Source organism: Hylobates moloch, unplaced genomic scaffold (genome assembly GCF_009828535.3).
Source record: "Hylobates moloch isolate HMO894 unplaced genomic scaffold, HMol_V3 SCAFFOLD_1, whole genome shotgun sequence".
Classification (NCBI taxonomy): domain Eukaryota; kingdom Metazoa; phylum Chordata; class Mammalia; order Primates; family Hylobatidae; genus Hylobates; species Hylobates moloch.
Window position 1 is genome coordinate 6,049,668 of NW_026652276.1, and position 26,802 is coordinate 6,076,469.

Here is a 26,802-nt window from a genome sequence, read left to right on the forward strand (position 1 = left end):
CACGGGTGACTGTAGTCCCAGCTACTTGGGAGGCTGAGGCAGGAGAATTGCTTGAACCTGGGAGGCGGAGGTTGCAGTGAGTCCAGATTGTGCCACTGCACTCCAGCCTGGGAGACAGAGTCTCGCTCCGTCCCAAAAAAAAAAAAAAAAAAAAAAAAAAAGACAAGAAACCGGAAGATTCTATACCAAGATAAACATGGATATACATTAGAATCCCATCCATGCTACGCCCCCAGCCCACTGCCAACCCCACAGGGAACACAGCAGCTGCTAATCCTCTGGAAAGGTCCCCGTTGCCTGCAGAAACTTACCACTCTCGGTAATGGCGCTTAGATTTCTAAATGGAATATCTACATTTCCAAAAAATGATCAACTCCCGTCATTCTGCCCAGGAGTGTCAGTCTGACTTTGCCTTTGAGACCTCATCTCTCTCTGAACATGACTGCATAAAGGTAAGGTCATGGCTTTGGTCAACAGGAAGAAGCAATGGCTGGGCAAAGGCTGATGGCATGGGCCAGACCCCCAGCCCGCAGAGCCTCCACACTTGGCCGGGGTGCTCACTGATGTGCACGAGAAGCCTGCGCCCAATCTGCCTCCAGATTCAAGGCTGCAGACGCTAACGTGAGGGGCCTGGGCAGTCACTCAAGCCAGAGAAACTGTTGGTGCATTCTGTTAAGAGAGAATGATGGGCTAAATAATAAGTCAATTTATTATACTCTATAAAGAAGTACCAGGCCAGGGTGCAGTGGCTCACACCTGTAATCCAAGCACTTTGGGAGGCCAAGGTGGGCAGATCACCTGAGGTCAGGAGTTTGAGACCAGCCTGGCCAAGATGTTGAAATCCCGTTTCTACTAAAAATACAAAAATTAGCCAGGTGTGGTGGCGGGCTGTAATCCTAGATACTTGGGAGGCTGAATCAGGAGAATCGCTTGAATCTGGAAGGCAGAAGTTGCACTGAGCCAAGATCATACCACTGAACTCCAGCCTGGACAAAAGAGCGAAACTCCATCTCAAAAAAAAAAAAAAAAAAAAAATTAGCCGGTGTGGTGGCACGCACATATTATCCCAGCTACTCGGGAGGCTGAGGCATGAGAATTGCTTGAACCCGGGAGGTGGAGGTAGCAATGAGCCGAGATCATACCACTGCACTCTAGCCTGGGCGACAGAGCCAGACTCCTTCTCAAAAAAATGCAAAAAAAAAAACTTTGTATCTTCGGCCAACTTTTCTTTGATTCTTCTGTAAAGTTACATGCAGGGCAAAATCACAGAATATATAACCACAGAATGTAGAATTCTTCAACCACAGAATATAAAATTTCATCTTTTTAATTGTGTTTGCCTCCTCATTCCAATGAATTAAACTTTTTTATTTCTGCACTTGTGTGCTGCTGATCCAGTAACTTCACACGCTTTGTGGAGTGTATCTTATTACAGGTCTAAATGGTCTCTTAAACCAGTGTGTTTTATTATATCTGTATTCTCCATCGTGACAGCAAAAGGAAAAAATTTGCGCAGGAGAATAATCCTTAGAAGCGCTTTCAATGCCCCCTAGTGGCGGTTTACTAAATTACAACAGCACTTGCATACACTGTACTTCATGGGCCACAGGGTCCTTCTAGCTCAGACCTTGTCACAGACCCAATGCCCTGTTACCCACATATTCTGTTGCATGCAGAAAACGGTCTGTGAATGAGTTTTTATTAGTTAGCTTATAAAAATAATCGATGTGTTATCGTACTGCATTTAATCCAAGCACCCTGTGTTAAAATGGCTTAAATCTTACTAAAAATAATTATAACTTAAAGGAGCATTTTATTTCAGCTCACTACCAAGTTTTTAATGTAGCCAATGGCTTCTAAGTATAACATTCATAAAACAAGAATCAAACTGTGCAGCCAAAAGATACAGACCTAATTTCTAGCACCTGCCTTGCTACTAACCACTCTCTGACAAGACCGGTCCTGTCCACCTGTGAAGGGAAGGGTCGAGCTAGGTGGGGTCTCTGTCCTTCCAGCTCTGAAATTCTACACACCTAGAGGTCAGGCCAGAAATGTGAGTGCTACCTTGGACTTGTCATTGAATAATGAAATCTCAGTGCGGGCATGGGAGTATTTCCTAGCATCCAGATGACTATGTTGGTGTTCAATATTTTTTCTTACAGTTTACTCACAAAGTTAAATGAGGGAGTTTTCTGAAACTCCAGAATTCACAAACCATATTCACTCTGAACTATGGCTGTGCTTGGAATACAGTTGGCTGGGGATGAGTCACAGCCCCTCCTGCAGAAGTAGACATGTACAAGGCAAAGTGCTGCCGAACATTTAGGGGGGAAGCGATTGCTCAGCCCAGGGAGAAGGGAACGTGGTACAGTCCACTTGGCTGCGCTCATGGCACCAGGACTGACCACGCGGCAGTGAGCCGATGAGCCCCCAAACGAACAGTGTTCAGCTTCTCTTTTTAGGCTGGACTGCTGCTGATTAATTACATGTTTGACTAAAAAGTGCAGGCACAAGTTCCCACTGGAGGGACCGGGCCTGTGGGGGCAGCCTGAGACTACCACCCATGGGGAAAGCAAAGCAGCTGCCACGGGTACTCCCAGATGCCCCCACCCCACAGACACTCCCAGATGCCCCCACCCCACAGACACTTCCAGGTGCCCCCACCCCACGGATGCTCCCAGGTGCCCCCACACCACGGACGCTCCCAGGTGCCCTCACCCCACGGACGCTCCCAGGTGCCCCCACCCCACGGACACTCCCAGGTGCCCCCACCCCATGGACGCTCCCAGATGCCCCCATCCCAGGGATGCTCCCAGATGCCCCCATCCCACAGACGCTCCCAGATACCCCCATCCCAGAGACACTCCCAGATACCCCATCCCACAGATGCTCCCAGATACCCCCACCCCACGGACCCTCCCAGATGCCCCCATCCCACAGACATTCCCAGGTGCCCCCATCCCACGGACACTCCCAGGTGCCCCCACCCCAGAGACACTCCCAGATACCCCATCCCACAGATGCTCCCAGATACCCCCACCCCACGGACACTCCCGGGTGCCCCCATCCCATGGGCGCTCCAAAGTGCCCCCATCAGGGGTGGGAACATGCAGGCAGCCGAGCCGACTCGGGATGCAGCAGAGATAAGGAGACATGTTTGGGTTTTAATTCTTTAGCTGTTGTGGCAGTGACCTGTCAGTGACTGAGTTCTGAAATCCTGATATTTCAAACATGGAATAACAGATTTTTAGGATCACCAAAGCGGGGGATGTGCTTTAGGTGCTTGGGAAAGTCTACGTGACCAAGATCCCCAGTCCAGATGGACAATGAGGAGAAGCAGAAAAGGAATAAACATGGGCAACGGGGAGGAGCTGAAGCGACCGTGGCGGGCCACAGCTCTTCCCTGAAACTCAGTTTCTGTGCATGAAAATGAAGAGTATATAGAGGGATTCTCAAGCCCTTCAGAGCACCAACAACACACAGCCATGCTCAGGGAATGGGCAGTTTTGCTTTCTCTTTGCCTCCCTTGAAGTGTACTTCAGATATTTGTCTGTAAGGTGCTGATGTGCCGATAAAAGCGCCTACCAACCAGTCGGAAGAGCTTACGGAAGCATGGCACTTCCGCCGTGCAAGTTCACCTCCATGTGTCACAGCCACACACGGGCAACAGCCACACACGGCCACAGCCACACATGGGTCACAGCCACACACGAGCCAGAGCCACGCATGGGTCACAGCCACAGCCACACACGGCCACAGCCACACAGGGGTCACAGCCACACACAGGCCACAGCCACGCACAGGCCAGAGCCACACATGGGTCACAGCCACACACAGGCCACAGCCACACACAGATCTTCAGACCAGCGCTCTGTGCTGTCACAGCATTCTGGGGAGCATGGCTGCTCCCACCTTTGCAACCGCCTGATGACCCCAAAATGGCGCATCTGTAAGAGCAGCAAGAACTGCCTGGGTCCCATGTGTCATCCTCAATAGCAGACCTTTCCTACCTAGGACAGGTAGGAAATCAGTTAACAAAAGAGATTACAGGACGTGGACTTATTTTCATATTTGGGGGTGACTTACATGAAATAATACTTGATTTTTTCTGTGTATAAACTGATAGAGGTTTTCAAAATGAATATACCCAGTGTGGCCAGGTGCAGAAAGTTAGGACAGGCCTCCTGGAAGGCAAGTCAACACCGAGCATTCAAAGCCTTCTTCATTCTGCAAGCCGTGGACGCACAGTCTCACTTCCAGAGATGGATCCTCGGGAAATTAGGAAGGACAGAGACACAGCTTTCAGTAAAGAGAACCATGCACGGAAGCACTCATCTAAATCAAATACAGAGGGATAAAAACCCAACTACGTGTCTAGTTGGAGACTGGGTCCAAAAGCTGTTCTGTTTGCTCAAGGAAATGCCATGCAAAAATCAACAACCACAGGGTAGGAAAAGTATTCACGGGTTGGGGATCTCTTGTCCAAAATGCTTGGAAACCAGGGTGTTTTGAATTTCAGATTTTTTTTTTTTTTTGATTTTGGAATATTTGCGGGCTAAGCATCCCTAAACTGAAAACCTGGAATCCGAAATTCTCCGTGAGCACTTGTGTGCCATGTCTGCACTCAAAACATTTTGGATTTTGGTGCATTTCCAGTTTAAGATTTTGGATTTTCAGATTAGGGATGCTCCACGTGTATGTGAAAGAGTACGCTATAAAGTCTCACAATGCATGACAGTCCATTTTTTTCAAACATGGCAGGCGCGCGCGCGCACACACACACACACACACACACACACACACACACACCCGAGCCTTAACAATCATTGCCCCTGGGTGGCAGTGTTGTGAGTGGTTTTTATTTCCATATTTTATATCCTTTAAAAATGATCCTTCTTCTCTTTGGCAAATTTCACAAAATCCAGCGTACTCACTGAAGGTTTTACAATCTATTTTTCTTTTCTGTTTTTTTGAGATGGAGTCTTGCTCTGTCTCCCAGGCTGGAGTGCAGTGCCGCGATCTCAGCTCACCACAACCTCTGCCTCCGGGTCCAAGCAATTCTCCTGCCTTAGCCTCCTGAGCAGCTGGGATTACAGGTGCCTGCCACCATGCTCAGCTAAATTTTTTTTTGTATTTTTAGTAGAGACAGGGTTTCCCATGTTGGCCGGGCTGGTCTTGAACTCTTGACCTCAGTGGATCCACCTGCCTCGGCTTCCCGAAGTGCTGGGATTACAGGTGTGAGCCACCGCATCTGGCCTATTTTTCTCTTAGGAAAACAAAGTTGAAATCCACCCTTCCCAGCTGACTTTTGCTTATGTCAGGGAAGACTCATAAGGCCGTCAGTGCATCGCTCTCCTCGTCACAACGCTTCGACGAGCCTCCGCATTCAATACACAAACTCACCCCAGATTCCAGAGCCCAACTTTTAGGGATGCCCCTGATCTGCTCGGAGCCTGAATTCCTCACATCCTCTTGGAGCCAGTGTCTGGCCAGGCTCACCCTACAAGGACCATGCAAAAAATATCAAAGTCCATGAGACAAAGCCACCCTTTCCGAGGTTAAAGAACTTCACGACTTGGCCAGGCGTGGTGGCTCACGCCTGTAATCCCAGCACTTTGGGAGGCCGAGGTGGGCAGATCACGAGGTCAGGAGATCGAGACCATCCTGGCTAACACGGTGAAACCCCGTCTCTACTAAAAAAAATGCAAAAAATTAGCTGGGCGAGGTGGCCAGCGCTTGTAGTCCCAGCTACGCGGGAGGCTGAGGCAGGAGAATGGCGTGAACCCCGGGGGGCGGAGCCTGCAGTGAGCTGAGCTCGTGCCACTGCACTCCAGCCTGGGTGAAAGAGCGAGACTCCTTCTCAAAAAAAAAAAAAAAAAAAAAAAAAAGAACTTCACGACTTAAAAAGGATTACTTTTCCTCATCTTTCATCGAGTGAACAAATTCAGTGCTGCTAACCCAGTGGTTTGTGGGTAGCTCCTCGATGAGTGAAGTTTACTTAGAAAAAAGGACCATATGGCTATGTCCATATTCTCTGCAATCATTTATTTACTTTTTTGAGATGGAGTTTTGCTCTTGTCCCCCAGGCTGGAGTGCAACGGCACGATCTCAGCTCACTGGAACCTCTGCCTCCTGGGTTCAAGCGATTCTCCTGCCTCAGCCTCCCGAGTAGGTGGGATTACGGGCATGCGCCACTATGCCCGGCTAATTTTTTGCTTTCAGTAGAGATGGGGTTTCACCACGTTGGCCAGGCTGGTCTTCAACTCCCGACCTCAGGTGATCCACCCACCTCGGCCTCCCAAAGTGCTGGGATTACAGGCATGAGCCACTGTGCGCCCAGCCTATGTCCATATTCTCTAAGGAAAAAAAATTATAAAAAACTTCAGAATAACTGGAAAACGTCAGCGACAGACTGTGACAACTTCTGACTACGCTAGTTAGTAATCTTCTCTTATTCTTTTCATCAGAGATTCCGTGGAGGGTTCACTAGGTCAAAAAGTACATCACTCCTTAATCATTTTAAAAACATTAGAAAGAGCAGAATGCCGAGGCATTATGAACAGATTATGAACAAAAATAAAAGCCATTTGTATGCATTAATGATACATCACGCTAATTCAAGCTGGCTAAAGTCATTAGAGAGAAGTCCTGGGGCAAAACACAGCTACGATACCGCAGTGCAGAAACGTATTAAAATAACCATTTTCTATGTCATTGATAAAATTAATTCCATGAGCAAAAGAGATGAGTCTTAACATGAAAATCAAAACAGAGAACATTTACTAATAGTGTGTTTAATGATCTAATGTTGGCAGTGTGAGAGTTAATTCAGGCATTTCTCTGCACACGTATGAGCATCTGTGCACACTTAACATTTCCAGTAAGAGAAGCACAGCAGGAAAAATCCCAGACTTAGGGTCAGAAATTGCCAGAAAAGATCACAGGCTCTATTAACACAATATTCTACAACACCACTAAATAACAATTTATTTATTGTCTCTGGTTGTTTGTAACATTGAACTTAAGATTTTAAGACAATTTCTTCCTGTTATTTCTGAAAGAATCAAAATTCCCTTCCTTATAGGTCCCTTGGGTGTCACTTTATCATGTTTCATACTTGACCCCATATCGCTAAGGCCAGCAGGTGCAATCTGTGGAGTATGGAGCACAGTGATAATTAAGATATTCCCTCCCCCACCTAAACATTTTCATATTAAATGGCTGGTGTTAAGCAAATCAAGAGACAGACTGAGAGAGAATCCTTTAAAAGTCGGGCTGCTGGGAGTGGTGGCTAACGCCTATAATCCCATCACACTTTGGAAGGCTGAGACAGGAGGATCACCTGAGACCAGGAGCTGGAGACTGGATTTGGCAATACATCGAGACCCCTATCTCTACAAAAATTTTGAAAAATGAGCTGGGCATGGTGGCATGCACCAGTAGTGCTAGCTACTCAGGAGGCTGAGGTGGGAGGATGGCTTGAGCCCCAGAGTCTGAAACTGCAGTGAGCTATGATGGCATCACTGTACTCCAGCCTGTGTGACAGAGCAAGATCCTGTCTCAATTAAGAAATAATAAAAAGGGCAACTCCAAACAAGAAACGAGCTGATTTCATATTTCTAAGATGAAATAATTGAAATAATATTCAAAAGCACTTGGATGATTTAAGGATAATCACCTCAAGCACATTCTCAAATTGGTCCTGAAAATGTTTGGTGTAGCTTCATAATGAATTCTATCTTACACATTCATATTTATTTTGTTTTTGGTTTTGTTTTTTGAGACAGCGTCTTCTTGCTCTGTCGCCCAGGCTGCAGTGCAGTGGTGTGATCTCAGCTCACTGCAACCTCTGCCTCCTGGGTTCAAGAGATTCTCCTGCCTCAGCCTCCTGAGTAGCTGGGACTGCAGGCACGCACCACCATGCCTGGCTAATTTTTGTATTTTTAGAGACGGGGGTTTCAGCATGTTGGCCAGGCTGGTCTCAAACTCCTGACCTCAGGTAATCCGCCTGCCTCAGCCTCCCAAAGTGCTGAGATTACAGCTGTGGGCCCCCGTGCCCAGCCCATCTTCTATATTTGTATTTATTGAGTATGGAAGATTTTTGTCTCAGCTGATGTGCCAGAAGCTTCTCTCATCAGTAAAACATGTGCTTTTATAGCTTCACGAGCATAAGAATTTTTCAACCCAAACTAATTTTTTTCTAAAAATAGTAACTCAAAAGTATTTTTCATTTTGTTGGATTTTTTTTTTTTTTAAACTCTGAATGTATGGTTTACTGTACAAAAAGCTTTATTTTAGTTTTGGTATTAATTTGCTATTTCAGTTTATAATTTAGCCCTGTTGTAAAAAGAGCTTCTTTGGTTAAGAACTGAATTTGAAAATGCATATGAAGAAAGGAGTTGGCAATGTCGTGTTTCATAAAATTGATTGCTATCAAACATCTGTGTATTTTCCCATCCAAATATAAACCAGGGATATGGCATAAGAGACAGACCCACACAAACCCACAAAAGCTTCTTCCTCACATGTGCGCCCCCACCAACAGGCTGAATCAAGTCTCCCTACAGTCAACAGCAGGTCGGCACCTCTCCCATTCACTGGAAGATAAGCTACTAGGCAGGTCAGATGTGGCTCTTCTGGAGACCATCTGAAGATTCTCACATGCAGTGGATGGCCCTACATTAGAAGTTGCCGGGGCCGGGCGTGGTGGCTCACGCCTGTAATCCCAGCACTGTGGGAGGCTGAGGCGGGCGGATCACGAGGTCAGGAGATCGAGACCATCCAACCCCGTCTCTACTAAAAATACAAAAAAATTAGCCGGGCATGGTGGCGGGCGCCTGTAGTCCCAGCTACTTGGGAGGCTGAGGCAGGAGAATGGTGTGAACCCAGGAGGCGGAGCTTGCAGTGAGCCGAGATCGCACCACTGCACTCCAGCCTGGGTGACAGAGCGAGACTCCATCTCCAAAAAAAAAAGAAGTTGCCAGGCAATGACCCTAGGGCTAACAACACCAGAATGGCTCCCAAACCAGCATCAAACCCCCTTATATGGCGGGGTGCCATGGCTCATGCCTGTAATCCCAGCACTTTGGGAGGCTGAGGCAGTCGGATCGCTTTGAGCTCAGGAGTTTGAGACTAGCCTGGGCGACATGGCAAAACCCCATTTCTACTAAAAATACAAAAACCAGCTGGGTGTGGTGGCATGCACCTGTAATCCCAGCTACTTGGGAGGCTGGGGTGGGAGGATGGCTTGAGCCCAGAAGGCAGAGGTTGCAGTGAACCAAGATTGTGTCACTGCACTCCAGCTTGTGTGAAAATGAGACATTGTCTCAAAACAAAACAGAACAAAAATAACACACCTTACGCCTTATGTGACTTGACCATTTAACTCTTGAAGAATGTTTTCTGCTCAGCCCCCAACCCCCATTTGTATTGGTACTGCATAAGTGCTGCCAGAGCTTTACGTAGGTCACTTTCTTCATGTCATCTTTGTTCTCAGAAAATGTTAAAATATGAACCCCCTTAATGAAGTGTAATTTAAGCAGCTGAACCTCTTTCATACTGTCCTAATATACATCTACCACCCACCTGTCCCAGGAAGTCTTAGAAATAAGACTTTCAATGTGTGGAGGGGGTGAGGGTGTAGAGACGGGGACAGTGATGAGTACAGGTGCACAGCCAAGACCACAGGTAGAAACGGGAAATGCTGGCCTCGCCTGACACCAGCTGCACCATGTACCTCTGGGAAAGCAGCATTTCCAACAATGGAGGCCCAGCTGTAAACTGGGCCTAATGAGACCCACTATCCTACATCATAAGCCGTTAGATTCTTATATAATTATTAGTCATTACAAGTGATTAAAAAATGGACAATTAATGACCCATTAATCCACCTTTTCAACATGTATCAAGTGCCTAATGTACACATATACATGGCTTGCTTTCAAGTGTAAAAAATCTTTTTTGAAGTATTCCCTCGCTAACACACATACACACGCATGCGTGCACACACACACACTAGTTCCAATCTAATCTCTAATATAATAAAGGAGGAAACAAAATAGCAACAAAAACAAATCATAAAACACGCCACCCCGACAATGAAAATTAAGCTGATTTCAGGAACGAATAGAATAGGCATAATTGATATATCCTTTAACAGCACAAAGACTGTGGTGTGAGCAAAACAAAATGGTCTAAGATGATGCAGGACCCAGGAGGAAAGGCCCAGAAGACTGCTTACATTCACCGACGCTCTAGCGCGCATGCAATTAGGTTGCACAAACGGGCTCATTAATACAGCTCCCCTGGTTCTGGACACTCCTGTAATTAGGACCAGGCAGTTGCAGACATTTAATGTGAGATGGGGTTCTTTGCACAACAGGACTTCAATCTCTGGAAGCAAAGCATCAAGAGCACACCGAGGCTCCCTGACTTCCTGCACAACCTTGGTAAAAATAACGTGACCTCTCCCAGCTCGGGCTCTCAGCATGGGTTAGATATGCCCAGGTGAGCCATTACTAGGAAGGGACAAAAGACAAATGGAATGGCTTCTATACAAGTGCTTTCCAGAATGTTAACTGCAACACAAACATAAAAAGCCAGGGGCAATGAGGTCAAAGGACTGACATAGATCTGCCTAGACCAGGAACCACTGTCAGATAAACACCCATCCACCAGGATGATGTACACAGCGTGTAAACAGAGGAAGCCCTAATAAGCCACAAGGCTGTGGCCACACTAGCACCTGGCACACAGAGCCCGGGAGCGCTAGCACCTGGCACACAGAGCCCTTCCAGCGCCACTGCCCAGCTTTCCCATACACCTAGAACCTACTGTCTCTCCCTCCACAATAATGCAGGTCTGTTCTAGGACAGAAGTCTCCTATGAGAGATCACCAAACTGGCCCTGGAGACCGTTAAGCAGAGAGATGATAATTTGTAATTTACCTCTTTGACATGGATCTTGATCTGGTCTAACAACTATTACCAGAGTCAAAGTTCTGCATGTAGGTTTTCCTATGGTCGTATGAATACGAGTTTAAGAAGAGGCTGACGTCTTGGTGGGGGGCATGCCCTAGCACACTGCAGATCATATATCTAATGTGATGCTCTGAACTGGGATTTAACAAGTGACTAGAAGGTTCAGAAAATGCATGCAAGAATATTAAATTCTATATACCAGCAGTCCCCAACCTTTTTGGCACCAAGCACTGGTTTCATGGAAGACAATTTTTCTGAGGATCAGGGGTTGGGGAGGCAGGTGGGGGATGGGGACGGTTTGGGGATGAAACTGTTCCATCTCAGATCGTCAGGCATTAGAGTCTCATAAGGAGTGCGTAACCTAGATCTCACACATGCGCAGTTCACAATAGGGCTCGTGCTCCTAGGAGAATCTAAGGCTGCCGCTGATCTGACAGGAGGCGGAGCTCAGGGAGTAATGCTGGCCTGCAAGCCGCTCACCTCCCCTGCGGCCTGACTGGGGACCCCTGCTGTATACAAAACATGCTGGGATGCAGATAAACAACCCATGCATAAAAACCACACTGTGGACCACTCAGATACATCTTTATCAGCTCATTTTAGGAGAGGGGGAGTGAGGGGAGAAAGGGCATCAAGCTGCTTGGAGAAGAAATGAAAACAATTCTTTGTACCACTATCAGGTTGTACTCCTGACTGCATATGAAGGGGAAACCCCTCTTTCTTTAGGAATCAGGAGCCTTTAAAATCCCACATGCCATACAGCTACCACAGACACCATAATTTAACAATCATAAACTATGCCCAATTAAAGTTAGGATGCATTGGCTCAAAAATGTCAAAACAAACGTCTCCCCGATTGAACAGATGCCACGACACAGGCCTCTGTGTTCCTGCATGGCACTAGCAGCAGAGAAAGCTCCCAACACGCTACTCAGGAAGACGAGAAACTCAAAGCATTTGAAGACAGACTAAAATTTACACTCTCCAAAACCTAACTGCAGGGAACGACAGTGCTGAATGCACCATCTGCAAGAATATACAGGCAGAGCCCGCTCTCTGCTCTCTTCCTCCCAAGGTGCACACGTAATGCTCAAAGGGGCCCTGTCGCTACCTATACACAGCTCACTACCGCCTTGAACGTGACTTGGCCTTCTGAAGGGAGGATTTATTTTTGTCACTAAGTTATAACTACTTTAGGCGACCTTTCAGCATGTAGGCTGAAAAATCCCATCACCAACACTACACCCTTCCTGACCTTCCGGAGACCTGACTACAGTCCCATGTCAGACATGCACTCTGTCTGTCCGCAAGAGCTGCTTGCTGCCACTCAGAAAGATGGTCCTTCATATGAAGTGGGAAAAATGTCTCTTTAAAGAAGAATCGCAAGCTGGGCGCAGTGGGTCATGCCTGCAATCCCAGCACTTTGGAAGGCCAAGGCCAGAGGATCACTTGAAGCCAGGATTTCAAGACCAGCCTAGCCAACATGGCAAAAACCAGTCTCCACTAAAAATCCAAAAAGTAGCTGGGCATGATGGCGCATGCCTGTAATCCCAGCTACTCAGGAGGCAGAGGCAGGAGAACTGCTTGAACCCAGGAGGTAGAGGTTGTAGTGAGCCTAGATCGTGCCACTGCACTCTAACCTGGGTGACAGAGACCCTGCCTCGAAAAAAGGGAAGGGGAAGGGGGAGGGATCGTAGGACCAGAGAAACAATGTCTACATGGAATAAACTTTATTTTCTGTAATCCTTCATGTTCACGTATCCAGGCCCTAACAGAACAAATGAACAGGGACTTTCGAAGAATTTAATGCCAAACACTGAAATCACCATTTTAACTTTAAAAATAGAAAAACTTGTATATAGGTTATTTCCCAGTTGCGGGAAAAGGCAAACAGAGCCACGCAGAACCTGACAGGTGCAGAGCCGCTGGCTGTGAGGCAATCCAGGAACGAGAGCCCTATGCAGTCCCTGCAGACGGACCTGCAGCCCCCAGATGCCAAGTCCACACATCCAGCCCACCCCAGCGCCCAGTGTCTCCCTCCCCCAGGGCTCTGCTGAGAATCCAAACAGTTGGGTACCCATGGCCCATGTCTGGCTCAGCTGCCAAGGTCAAGCAGAAACCATCTTATGCAGCCAGCTCACCCTGCCCCGCAAGCCACACAAACTCGCCTGTGAGCAGGAACAAGAACGCTCCACCCCTAGAAAGCAGCCTGGGCTGCCACACTTCTTCTCCACCCCTGGGCAAGACACAGGTCATGTTTCTAGGTGACTGATGTTTACCCTCCCTAGCGGACCTTAACTTCACGGAGAAAGGGACCCTGCCTGCACTTCCCAATCTGCCTCTAGCCCCTGACCAGACGCACAGTGGGTGGGAAGCTGGCACTCAGATGAACGAGTGACTGGATGGATGAACCAGCCTGCTAGGCTGCTTCCCAATACCTAAAGCCACTTGCTAGCAGCCATCTGGCAACTCCATGAATGAAAGAAAAGTAAACAGGACTACACAAGTGAACAAAAAGTGAATGCAATGTTTCTCCACTAATTTTTACAACGTCCTTTTGTTACAAGACACTAAGAAGTCAAATGTTGAAGAAGAAAGAATGAGGTCTCTGGCCTTTTAAATGAACCTCGGTACAGAGCCAATCAGGAACGCAGACTCCGCAGGGCGATGGAAGCAGCTGGATTGTTTATTTTATTTACAAGCCAAACATTATGTAGAAATTACAAGCTTTTCCTTTATATTTTCTTTCTACCATATATAGGTATAAAAAGTAAATAAACAAAGTAAGCCCTAGGGCAAAAAAGAAGCCAGAGAGTTATCAAGAAATGTGAATAAACTGAGTCGGCGAACGGGCAGGGGCCCTGCTGGCTGGTGCGTCCCCTACGAGGCCCTCCCCAGTCCCCTGCGAGGCCCTCCCCAGACCTGTGGGCAGAGCTAGCTGGTGTGTTCTTGAGGCCCCAGGACCTGGTTTGCCTCCATTTTAATGACAATGTTCTGGTGCTGTGGTTAAGCCGAGACTCTCAGGTCCCAAGGTGGGGGATCCAGTCCAAGCTGTGTCCCTTTGGGTGAAGCTATGTCATTTCTCTGAGCCTCGATTTCTTCAACTTGATATAAACCTTACAATGTTTGACTTTCCTTGAGGACTTTTACTTTGTTATCGTTGAGGATTGCTAAGTACCGAATAAAGCCCCTACTCAGCAACTACTTTCATCACTAACAAGGAGAGTGTTTGTGATTTACGTGAAAATATATATACAAATAAGAAACCATATACCATATAACTATGATATAAAACACGCAAAGTAACTCTGATTTTATTTTAAAAATGTATCTTCATATGAAAATATTTTAAGGACAAAAAAAAATCGCAATAGTCACGGAAGTTGTAGCATCACAGGTATTTGCTTTTCAGATTCCATAAAATCCTACCTTTTTTTTGAGACAGAGTCTCGCTCTGTCACCCAGGTTGGAGTGCAATTGTGCAATCTCAGCTGACTGCAACCTCCGCCTCCCAGGTTCAAGCGATTCTCCTGCCTTGGCCTCCTGAGTAGCTGGGATTACAGGTGCCTGCCACCATGCCCGGCTAATTTTTTGTAATTTTAGTAGAGATGGGGTTTCGCCATGCTGGCCAGGCTGGTCTCGAACTACGGACCTCAGGTGATCTGCCCTCCTCAGCCTCCCAAAGTGTTGGGATTACAGGCGTGAGCCACTGCGCCCAGCCAAAATCCGAATACATAATGAGAGTGTATTATTTCTATAATACGAAACTGGAACGGAAATCTCCTGTGCCCATGAAAACGGACACTCATCATAGCATCACCTGGGGAGGTGCGACATGAGCTGTCACAGCAACGGAAATGCTTTTTCTGAATATTTTAAAATAATATGTAGAAATATCAGTCCTTATTCTCCCCTTGCCACCCCCCAACCTGAAGAAAACGAAATGCTTCCAACACAGAGGTGGCTGGCTGCCTGTCCTCTGCCTTGAATGTGCTGGGTGTGGTATGGAACTCAACCCAAATTCTTATACTGAAATCCTGACCCCCAGGGGAATAAGAGGTGGGGCCTCTGCCAGGTGGCTGATCACAAGGGTGGAACCCTGTGATGGGTTAAGTGCCTTTATGGGAAGGGACAGGCGAGGGCTTGTGTCCTCTGTTCTCCACTACGCAAGCACACAGCCCAGTAGGAGAATGGCCCTCGGCAGACACCACACCCACCAGCACCTGGCCCTGGACTCCCATCCTCCGTAAGTGGGAAAAGTCAGTCTGTTGTATAAGCCACCGGGTCTTGTTAGAGCAGCCACAACGGACAAAGGCTGTTTGGCAGGAAGGCAGCATCATCCTGACATCCCCCAGTATTCACTATTGACAACATTATTTTTATAAGAAGCATTCATCAATTTATGGAAAACTCATGTATGTTAACCATGATAAATACAAAAGCAAAGGAGTCGCTGTGGAGACTAAACTTATCCAGACAACTAAGTCCCTGATATCCTGCACTGGGGACCGGCAAGCTCTCTGCACGGAGCCAGAGAGTAAATATTCTGGGCTTCTCAGGCCGCAAAGACCCTCATCTCTGCTGTCACAGCTGGAGAGGGGCCCAAACCCGCTGCAGCCCATCGACACAAAGCATGGCACTGCGTCACAAAAAGTCTATTTACAGCCAAGCGCGGTGGCTCATGCCTATAATCCTAGCACTTTGGGAGGCCAAGGTGGGCAGATTGCCTGGTCTCAGGAGTTTGAGACCAACTTGGGCAACATGGTGAAAATCCCGTCTCTACTAAAATACAAAAAATTAGCCAGGTGTGGCAGCATGTGCCTGTAATCCCAGCTACTGGGGAGGCTGAGGCACAAGATTTGCCTGAACCTGGGAGGCAGAGGTTGTAGTGAGCTGCCATCACGCCATTGCACTCCAGCCTGGGCAAACAGCGAGACCCTGTCTCCAAAAAAAAGAAGAAAAGTCTATTTATGAAAACAGGCAGCTGGCCTCATGCACGGGCCCGGAGACCCTTCATCTACGACGCTTTACTTCAACATTCACAGGGGCCTCGGCAGCGCAGCAGCCAGCAGTGACCTTGCTCCATTAGGGTGCGCCTGAGAAGAGCTCCAAGGGCCTCCCTGCACGGTTCTTCCAAGTCTCACTAACGTCTCACTAATGTTCACCGGCACGGCTTGAAATGAGGTTTGCTCCCCACAGGACGTTCTCCAAACAGAGGCGGCATGAGGTGCCTGGGATAAACGTGAGTGGAGGGAAGAAGGGGCTGTGGGACCTCAGCGACTTCGTGCTGCTTCTCAGGGGAACCCTGTGCTTCTTCAGCATTGGCACTGGAAAAGGCGAGAAGAAACCTAAGCCGTGAAGGACTAACTAGGACCAATGTGCTGAAAAACAGGTAAGTATCTGAGAGGCAGAGATGCGTGGGAAGAGACGGCAGGCTTAGAAAGGAACCTCACTGCTCCAGGAAGGAAAATGTGAAGTTTGAGAACTGATGTCATTTTTGAAACTGAGTTGAACAGTGAACGTATAGAATCCCTACAATTTCAACTCAAGACTAATTTAAACATGTAGAAGAAAAACACAGGTTGCCCCATTTGGAGGAAGTCCCGGGAACAGTCCTGCAGCCACTGCTTTCACCGTGGGTCTTCAGGGTCAGAGCGCGGCAAGTCCTCCATCACCTCGAAGCGGCTCCAGCACTCTCCGGAGAGCCCGAGCGTGGCTGCCCTGCTCTGCCCCTGACAACCCCCTCGGCACCAGAGCAGGGGGACAGGTGGCTCTGCCCCCATGGATTTAAACCAGAAGGGGAGAGGACCCTACAAGTGACTTCCACCACTCCCACCAGCAAGGGGACCCTCTGCCAGAACCATGCCTCTCCCAAGCTTCCAACTTGAAAAGACTGGCTTTAGAAGTATCAGTCCTTATTTACCCCAGACCCTCCTATCCCCAGGGTGACGCCACCTCTCCCGCCCACCCCACGCATCTGCACAGGCTCCTCTCTCATAGACGACGTCTGGCGCTATGATCATCCATGAGTATGTGACCCCCTTGCAGAACCTTACGCTCTTCTAGGAGAATTTTCTGTCGGATTTGTGGCCGTTCCTGAAGGTAGGTGATCAATAATCAATAAAATAACCTAAAATCAATTCCAAAAGGCTGGTCCTCACCCTCTGCTCTAAGTGCTATCGTGTCATTATTTTTTTTTGGTGGCGGGGGGGGGTGTCCAAACTTGACACTCTCTCTTCTCCTTTCAGCTCTCTCCTCAAAGCCTAATACCAAATATTTAAACTGCTTTAAAGGACAGGACTGGATTAAGAATGGGCAATTACAATAAAGAAATGGCTCACAAACAAGTTTTACAGAGCACATGGATGAATAACAGCTCAAGAAATGTTCTATCCCGTACGCAAAACGGCCCCATAGGTGACACACAGACCCAACACCAGGCTGTTCTCAAGCCATGCCTTGTTGTCTCTTCTGAACACAGCACTATTTATATGAAACACACCTGAGAATTGCCTCTGGGATGGACTGCTCTCAATACCAATGCCCACCCATCAGTGATATATTTCTGCCACCCACGTGCACAAGTGCAGGCAGGACTGATTTCCTGAAGTGCCTCCCGTATCATGAACTGAAAGTAAATTCCCAGCCATGTGCATTTACCGTCCTGGAAGACCCTCTCCACGTTCAGGCCATACGTAGCACACGTCTCGTAGTATGTGCACCGTTTCAGGTCGTTGGAGAGCTTCCTCGCCCTGGCGTCATCGATGACCCTCGGGTTAGTAGAACTTATGGCATCTGGAACAGAAGACCAGAAAGTAACGGCACGGTGACAATGACAGCTCTAACTACTTCCCACCTTCCCCACAACACGGAAAGCTGGTACCTTACTCAGCAGAAATGTAATTAGTCTATGAATCTGGAATTGTAGAGCACAGTTTGCCTCCCAAATAACAGACTCAAACACCAGAGAAAGTTATTCATTCATAGAAATTTGTTTTACAGGAGAGCTTCTGAAACTGAAATTTTAAAATGTTCAGAAAGAAGGAACGAGACTTAAATATGGGTCTAGAGGACACATACTTTAGAAAGGAGGAAAAACCACACACACAGTCCCTATGTGCAGGCCCCCTTCTGTGCACCACATAGGTGGCTAAGCATACTCCCTACACTGGCATTCTTCTTCTAGGTATGGTCACTTGTCCAATGACCCGCTTAATAAATGCTCACCGAGCCCCCATTTAGGGTCTGTTTCTGTTCTATGCACAGGGATACCCCAGTGAATTGTTGAAACAGACACAATCTGCACTCTCATGAAACAGACATTCTAGTTGGGCAGAGAGGCAAGCAGAAAAGAAAGACGAATGTGATGAATGGTTCTGAATGTAAGATGGCCACACTGTAAATGATGCCGGGAAGGAGGTCAGGAGGCTTGGGTGACTCTGGGTTTTAGGGCAAGTGGTCAGAGAACCCTCACCTGCAGCAGGTGGGGTGCAGCACGCACTGCCTGGGGCAGAGTGCCTGAGACAGAGGCCGGCAGGGCAGCTGGTGTATATGAGGGAGATGCAGGGGTGAGGCCTAGAGGGGTGGGAGGGAGGTTTGCGGAGAGGGGAGCAGCGAGTCCCCTGAGGTTTTGATGGACCTCCTCAGGGTCATAGGTGACCTGGATCCCCCCAATCTAAGTCATGTGTGCACATGGGGGCGTTTGAGCAGCTGCACAGGGATGTCAGCACCAGTTTCCTAAAAAAGAAACTGAGCCTTTTTTTTTTTTTTTTTTTTTTAAGCTCAGCTGTCAGGATTCCCCATCCCCAGCCCTGCCCCATCCATTCCGTTACTATTGAGTTACAATGGCACCTGGAACAGAGAAATGAGGAGCTGGAATGTGAACAGCCACAGGGCTTAGGGGGGACAGAGGACTTTTCACAGATTTTTGTTTGTTTGTTTGTTTGTTTTATGAGATGGAGTCTCACTGTGTCGCCCAGGCTGGAGTACAGTGGCATGATCTGGCTCACTGCAACCTCTGCCTCCTGGTTTCAAATGATTCTCCTGCCTCAGGCTCCCAAGTAGCTGGGATTACAGGTACTCACCACCATGCCCAACTAATTTTTTGTATTTTTAGTCGACACGGGGTTTCACCATGTTGGCCAGGCTGGTCTCAACTCCTGGCCTCAAGTGATCCACCCGCCCAGGCCTCCCAAAGTGCTGGGATTACAGGCGTGAGCCACTGTGCCCAGCCTTCAGAGACAGTTTCCTAACCTGAATCTTTTTCATAGGGCTTGAAGGCTCTTATGCCAAAGCAAACAATAAACAACTCTTTAAACAAAAATCCACCAACAGGATTTCTCCACCAGTCAAAGAAATAGCAGCAAAGTTATACAAAAGAGCGACCACCTTCGACATTTTATTTTTGTGGAGAAAGGGCATTTGGCAACTTCATTTTTTGAAGTATATTTAAAAAGTGATGTCCTGAGGAATTTATTCAGTTTTTCCTTTTCTCTTTTATCATGTTATTTTCTTAGCCCCATGAAATAGGTTTGGGCTGATGTTTCTCCGTTACCAGAAGGCAAGTGAACTCTGCAGTTACAGGTTCTTTCTCTGACAATCACCACTACAGCCTCCATAGGCTGCACCCCCGTTCCAGGGATACGGTCAAAGGGCACCTCGTCCTGCCTTCTTGTCTTGCTGATTAGTAAATCTGACTTGCATTTCACAACATTTAAGAAAAGAAAGTTGTTTTTTTTTAAGTATAAACATTTCCTTTTTAATTGTAAAAAGAAGTTAGAAGTCCCTGATATTTCAATGCTCTAGGGTAATTTTGAAAACACAGGCCACGTAGCATCCACCCGGCTTCCATGAGACCCTGACCTGTGGCCCAGTGATCCCGCAGCCCCTCCGTCCCCAGCGGCAAGCTCACTCGGTTTCTGTCAAATTTCGGCTTCAAAGGTGCACCATGGGAATCTCTGCCACTGCACCGAAACGGGCTTCTGCACTCGCATTTTGGTTCTATACCTGTCTTATTTTCATTCCACTTTTAACTCCGTATCTTTTTACAGAACGTGCTTCTCCCTCAAATCAATTTAATTTGCAAGTCTTTAAAACAGAACTTGTTTAACAAACGTTAAATGATTACCTCATTCATTCCCATCTTGCCCAACTATGAACATTCGTGCAGTCCTTGGCTACTGCCCAGAAAGAGCTCCTGCGGGCAGAGCTGCCCCTCCCGCCAGCAGGCGGAGGCCTCACCCCAGCCTAGACATCTTTTGGCAATGAGCCTAATTCCTCTTCAGTTCTTTCCCATCCCATATGCTCTGACCTCTAACGCTGCCTACCCCAAACCAGCAGGAAGAGAAATGCCAGGTGCCTTCCTGGACAACCTGATCCCTCTTTTGTCTCTGGCGTCCCAGGAAGCCAAACCCCTGCAAGAGCAGCCGCGCACGAGCTTCACAGAGAGCAAGTCTGCACGTAGGAAGCAAGCGTCGCGGCAGGGACCCTCAGAGCCCACGCGCATGCCAGCTTCCTGCCATCGGGCTTTCTGGGGGTGCTCCTTGAAGTCTAGGGAAGGACCAAGAGAATCCCGCAGGTAGGAAATGCAGCCCTGATTGCAACTTTTCGTTCTGGTTCATCTGGGGGTGGCCCAGCTAAGAGGAGTCCTGCAGGGAAGGCATGGGGCCGCTTACCTGCTCACCCCGGGAGGGTGTGGGGCCGCTTACCTGCTCACCCCGGGAGGGTGTGGGGCCAGCTTACCTCTCCACCCCGGGAGGGTGTGGGGCCAGCTTACCTCCCCACCCTGGAGGCCACCCTCGCACATGCAGACACTCCTCTGGGGCCTTCCTGGGCATCTTTCCACATCTGATCAACAGATGTTCATGGAATTCATGGGAATAAATGGGGGTACTTTCTTTTACTCAAGGACTTCAACTTCATCAGGGTTTCTCGAGAATCTAAGCAGCCACCCCGGCAGGAGGCTCGATGTGCCCCTCAGCTCAGGAAGGAGACTCAGAGGGATACGCTGTCTCCAGGGGCAGGGACAGTGGGGGGTGGGGTTCAGGATCGCAGGCAGGACCCCTGGAATCACAGGGGTCACACACTGAAATATGAGGAACAAAAGCAGCCACCATTAGACGCCTATCACATACCCATGGATGCACTGAGTGTCTTCCGGATTTCCTGTTGAACCCCACCAGAGCCCCAGGGGTCAAGGTCACCCAGCCAGCAGCCAGTCACACGCAGGTGTGTGTGGTCCCAACTCCCGAGATCTCAGACACTCCCTTCCTACTGACAGAACATGGATGTGTACTCAGAACTCAGAGAACAGACCCTGATCGCAGGGGATCTTTCCAGGCCGGGAACTTCACTGCCACTTTTCACAGTGAGTCTAAGCAAAAGCCCATTCTGAGTCCTAAAATCAAACCTCCTGAGCTCCAGCAGCCTGTGAGTGGTGTCTGCACACAGCCCTGAAGGACCCTGCTCAAAAATGCCACGGTCGGGCCTGCGGGAAGGGGAGCTTATTCGGAATTTCTCTATTCGACTTCAAGGCAGCTTTAAGCAGAACCTGCTGTGGATGAGCATCCACTTTAAAACACGATTAGGCATTTTCAAGATGCCACCTCAAATATGGCAATTCTGCATTCTCACAAGAACCAAGGACTTTTTGGTGGTGCGGCCTTGTCTCCTGATGAACACTAGAGGGCGCATTAGGCCTAAGAATCCTTCCTCCCTTCTGAGGATAAACAGAGCTCTGGCTCTGAAGGTTTCAGGAGGGAGAGTGACCAGTGGCCACTCCATGTATGCTTTAAAAAAAAAAAAAAAAAAACAGGTTGGGGGAGGTGCTCTCCAGGAAATCCAACTCTAACATCTCCCATCTAGCACACTGAGAAGATACTTTCAGTTTTTTTTTTTTCCTTGAGATGGAGTCTCCCTCTGTCTACCAGGCTGGAGCGCAGTGGCACGATCTTGGCTCACTGCAACCTCCACCTCCCCAGATTCAAAAGATTCTCCTGCCTCAGCCTCCCAAGTAGCTGGGATTACAGACACCCGCCAGCATGCCCGGCTTTTTATTTTTTTGAGACAGAATCTCACTCTGTCACCCAGGCTGGAGTGCAGTGGCGCAATCTCAGCTTACTGCAACCTCTGCTTCCTGGGTTCAAGTGATTCTCCTGCCTCAGCCTCCTGAGTAGCTGGTATTACAGGCATGCGCCACCATGCCTGGCTAATTTTTCTATTTTTAGTAGAGACAGGGTTTCACCATGTTGGCCAGGCTGGTCAACTCCTGACTTCAAGTGATCTACCTGCCTGGGCCTCCCAAAGTGCTGGGATTACAGGCGTGAGCCACCACGTCTAGCTGGAAAATGTTTTTAGTTTATACCACACTACTTATCTGGGCTTTTGTAGGTTCATGATCAAGCAGCCAATCAACTGCCTGGGCAACCTCCTACTTAGACCACACCTAGTGCAGTACGTACAGCTGACGTCCTAAAGAGAAACGTCTCACACCAGAGCATGGATGGGCATGTCAGATAGGCTAATTTTAAAAGAATTCGCAAAACAGTCTATTAATAGCCACAACAAAAATGAAGGGATATACAATTTTTCCTGATATGATTATCTGTATGTTACCCATATTTCTGACGAAGCAGTTTTAAATCTAACCTCCATCTGACTTTTACAAACATCCTATGTGACTGACATCTTAGACCCTAGTGGCAGACCCCAGCACAACCTTGGGTCTGTGATCAAGAGCAAGGACGTTGTGTCTCAGGCCATGTGACGGCCACTCCACTAAGCGACCAAGTTCGAAGTGACCCGAGAGAAAACAAGAAATGTGCCCAGTTGGATTCTCTGCTGTCTGAGGGGCCTGCCAGATTAAAAATAAGATACAGATCATAAGATGGTGACAAACAGAACTTAGTAAACAGAACTGCTCTATGTTGAAAATCAGCACTATTTTCAAGGTGCACTGACTGAAAGATAAGCTTTAACAGATGATTTATGAATCATTTTATAGAACAGAGAATTAAAATATAGCAGAAAATATATATATGTATTTGACTATATATGTTTATATACAAAACATATACACACACACATATATATTTTTTTCCAGAAAACAAGGGAAAATAGATTTTATTTTTCCTAAAGCACCTGGGATATGTGTGTGTGTGTTGTTTTCAGGTTGTCAAATGAGTGGTTTCACCATAGAATCAAATCAGGAAATGTGATAATTTCAGTTCCATAATTTTACCCAAAAAGGTGAGCATTCACAGTAGGTAATTTTTCCTCCTTTAAAGCATTTTTTAAACTCCCCCATACTGAAAATATTAACTGTTAGAATCCTTTCAAAACAATCTGCACACAAACATCACTCACCCTGGGTTCCCACCAGAACCAGAGGAATCTCGCTCGTGTTCCGATAGTTGGCCATTCGACTGTAGTAGTGGTAAACGGTCTGGAAACTTATTTCATCCTCCAAGCTGAAGACAAATATAACAGCGTCCACCCACATGGCAAACTAGGGAGAGAAGAAGGGGAGCAGAGCAGGAGCTGAGTGAGAAGGCTTGATTAAGAACAGAGATGTCTGCATGGTGGCAGGCAGCAGGGGGCTGCAGGAATCCCCTCGGTCGCATGCTGGGTGCTTGACTTTTGACTGTCACTTTTACACACCATCACGGCACCCATGTCCTCCTCCTGAGTACACCATGCCTGGTGCTCCCCTTGGCAATGGGCCCTTCATCCTGTTCCCACCCAAGCCACTCTGTCTTCAGAGGACACAAACCACACAGTCTCCCCACAGTCCTCACGCTCCTGACCTGGCCACCCACTGCCCCGACCAGCCAAGGTGGCCCCGCAGACAGAAGGCCAGCCCCACCTCCTGCCAGAGCCCCCTCAAACCCTAAGGCTTCCCACTGTACTCTCAACCTCTTAAGGAAGGCTTGCTGGACCCCTCATGCCTGCTCAGAAACCCCCACCCCTCAGTCCTTCCCACTCGCTACCGCAGCGGCTGGCCTACTCTGTGGAAGGGTAAAGATTCAACCCAGGCTCATCCTTGGCTGAACTCCTGCTGCACCCCTGCAAAGAAATGACTACTTATTTTCAGGGAAATTAACAAAACTTAGGGAAGAAAACTTCACAATAGCCTGACTCTTGCCATTTTGTTCTTGCTTTGCCGTATTCATTTTATTCTTGTCTTGCCAGTTGAACCTACATCACATCCTCTTTTGACAAATACCCACAACTGTCAGGCATATACTAGTACCTCATTTAGTACCAATAACCGTCTTGGAAAACTGGAGCTGAGTGAGTGGAGGCTCCCTGCAGGGCAGAGACTTCCCACGCTCACTGCAAGCAGCTCAGCAAATCTGACATCAGGTCTATCTGGCAACAAAGATCCTTCTCTTTCCAAGTGGAAATTTGAAAAACAAAACCGAAATCCATCCTGTCTGCTTTCTCTAAAAGAAGCTGTAGTTCCTAGATAGGTTTTTATGGCCAAGGTTATCACCTCTAATACATTTGGTGAAAGTTTTTAATGGGTTAAACTCTGACTTCTGCATGTAAGTGAAAAGTGCATTCAGTTATATGTAAAACATGTACATGGTAAAACATAACCCAAAGTTCTAATGACAAATACAAAATTAAGTGAGAATGAGGACTTGAAAACAAAGAAGGCCGGGAGAGACCTGGGAAGATTGAGATGGCAGCTCCTACAGAGCATGCCAGGACCATGCACGGAAGGCATCTCCTTTTCCTCCTCTGCCTTGAAGAAGGCTCTTCCTCGCTCTTCCAGGAAAGCGGGAGGAGTAGACCTCCCCCTGCGCCCATGAAGAGTGCTGGCTGACCTGGAACCAGACCTCAGTTCCCGAGCCGGGAGCTGAAGCCCATCTGAGCATCCACCCAGGAAACGTGAACCGTGGCTCTCATCTCCTAAGGGTGCATTCTGAATTCCCCAGCTCCTTGAGTGGGGGGCACCCAATAAATAACCCCCCAGTCTAACATGTTCACCATCAGAAAACTGAAACTGTGCTTTGGGGTTTGTTTTTTGAGACAAAATCTCGCTCTGTCGCCCAGGCTGGGGTGCAGTGGTGAGATCGCAGCTCACTGCAACCGCCTCCTTCTAGGTTTCAGCGATTCTGCTGCCTCAGCCTCCCAGACAGCTGGGATTACAGGCACGTGCCATCACGCCTGGCTGATTTTTGTATTTTTAGTAGAAATGGGGTTTCACCATGTTGGCCAGGCTGGTCTTGAACTCCTGACCTCAGGTGATCAGCCTGCCTCGGCTTCCCAAAGTGCTGGGATTACAGGTGTGAGCCACTACACCTAGCCTCTTCTGTAGATTTTTCTCTATATTTAAGCTTTTGTGCTTCATATACTGCTAAGACTTGCTCTTTAATTGTGGAGAAAAAAGCTTGTTTCCAGTCACTCAAAACATTTGTGTGCTGGGGAAAACGGAAAATCAACTCAGGTGATTCTAAATGTTACCTACTTCTCTCTCCTATCACCAGACACAGGAGGGACCTTGCCTCCAAGAGCTCCTTTGTAGCAGAACAAACACGGTCCTATACACTCAGTGGGACTAAGAAAGGGCTGACTTTTGTCAGCATCTGATGATAGGATCCTATCAGGCCTCTAACTTTGCCCTGCTGTACTATAAACTACCAGATCGTCACTGAATATGGGCTCAGACTGCTTTGTAACTAAGTTTTCATTTTTAACATGTCTTCAAGGTCTTTCCTTGTTATGATCAAGTACATGGTATCGTTAATGCTAAGAAACAAAATTTTACAAACTTTAACATCTTTGAAATCAGAATGCACCTAATTACTGCGGCTGTTTCATAGTTTAATTGGCAGCATTCTTCTTTTGAATATTGGTACATCTTAACGGTCACTGGTGTTTTAGAGTCAATGCAACATGGCAAATCTGTGGCATCTTCTGTATAACCGCACAGCCCTCCAACCTGTGGAGTACTAGACCTGAGGCCTAAGAAGTCCTGTATTCAGTATCTTTCACTTTCTCCATCTTACAATCCTATGCTGCACGTTCACAAAAAGGTAAGTCCGGGAAATAACGCCAGGAAAATGTCTTGACATTCCATTTGCATTCAAGGTCACTAGCCGTTACCAGCTCTTGGCTCCTTTAAAGTGTTTAACTGGGCCAGGCATGGTGGCTCACGCCTGTAATCCCAGCACTTTGGGAGGCTGAGGCGGGTGGATCACGAGGTCAGGAGATGGAGACCATCCTGGCTAACATGGTGAAACTCCGTCTCTACTAAAAATACAAAAAATTGGCAGGGCGTGGTGGCGGGCGCCTGTAGTCCCAGCAACTCAGGAGGCTGAGGCAGGAGAATGGCCTGAACCTGGGAGGCGGAGCTTGCAGTGAGCCGAGATCGCGCCACTGCACTCCAGCCCGGGCGACAGAGTGAGACTGTCTCAAATAAATAAATGAAATAATAATAATAATAATAATAATAAAGTGTTTAACTGGTAAATTATGCTGTAAGTAAAACAAAGCGGGTTAAATAAACCAAAAAAAGAGATCTTCCACACTCATGTTTTGTTATTTCCAGAATGTCCATCTTTCCGGGAGCTTCCAAAGGAATATGCTTCCGTAATATGCTTCATACCAGCTTTCGGTGGAGACTGCCTTGCTTGGGCCAAGGTCAGGGCGGCACAGAGGGGCCAACGCCTGCAGTTACCAGAGACAGAGAGAAGACGGGACTCCCAATTCCACCCAGCAAGCTCTCTAACTCTCACGGCTCTAGAGATCAAACCACTCCAAGGAAAAGGCCAAAAAACAAACCACACTACAGCAATCTCCAGATGTCATTTCAACT

The 26,802-nt window shown here is 47.7% G+C and overlaps 1 protein-coding gene across 9 annotated transcripts in view; it reads right to left on the bottom strand.

Annotated features, from left to right (window-relative positions):
* AGAP1 (ArfGAP with GTPase domain, ankyrin repeat and PH domain 1) overlaps positions 1-26,802 on the bottom strand; it is a 642,705-nt gene that overhangs the window by 367,473 nt on the left and 248,430 nt on the right. For all 9 annotated transcript variants that reach the window (XM_032753655.2, XM_032753653.2, XM_032753651.2 and 6 more), the window contains 2 exons: positions 23,343-23,484; positions 17,640-17,774 (listed from right to left, as the gene is read on the bottom strand). In XM_032753655.2, coding sequence (XP_032609546.1) covers positions 17,640-17,774; positions 23,343-23,484 — 277 coding nt within the window. The remainder of the gene's footprint in view (positions 1-17,639; positions 17,775-23,342; positions 23,485-26,802) is intronic.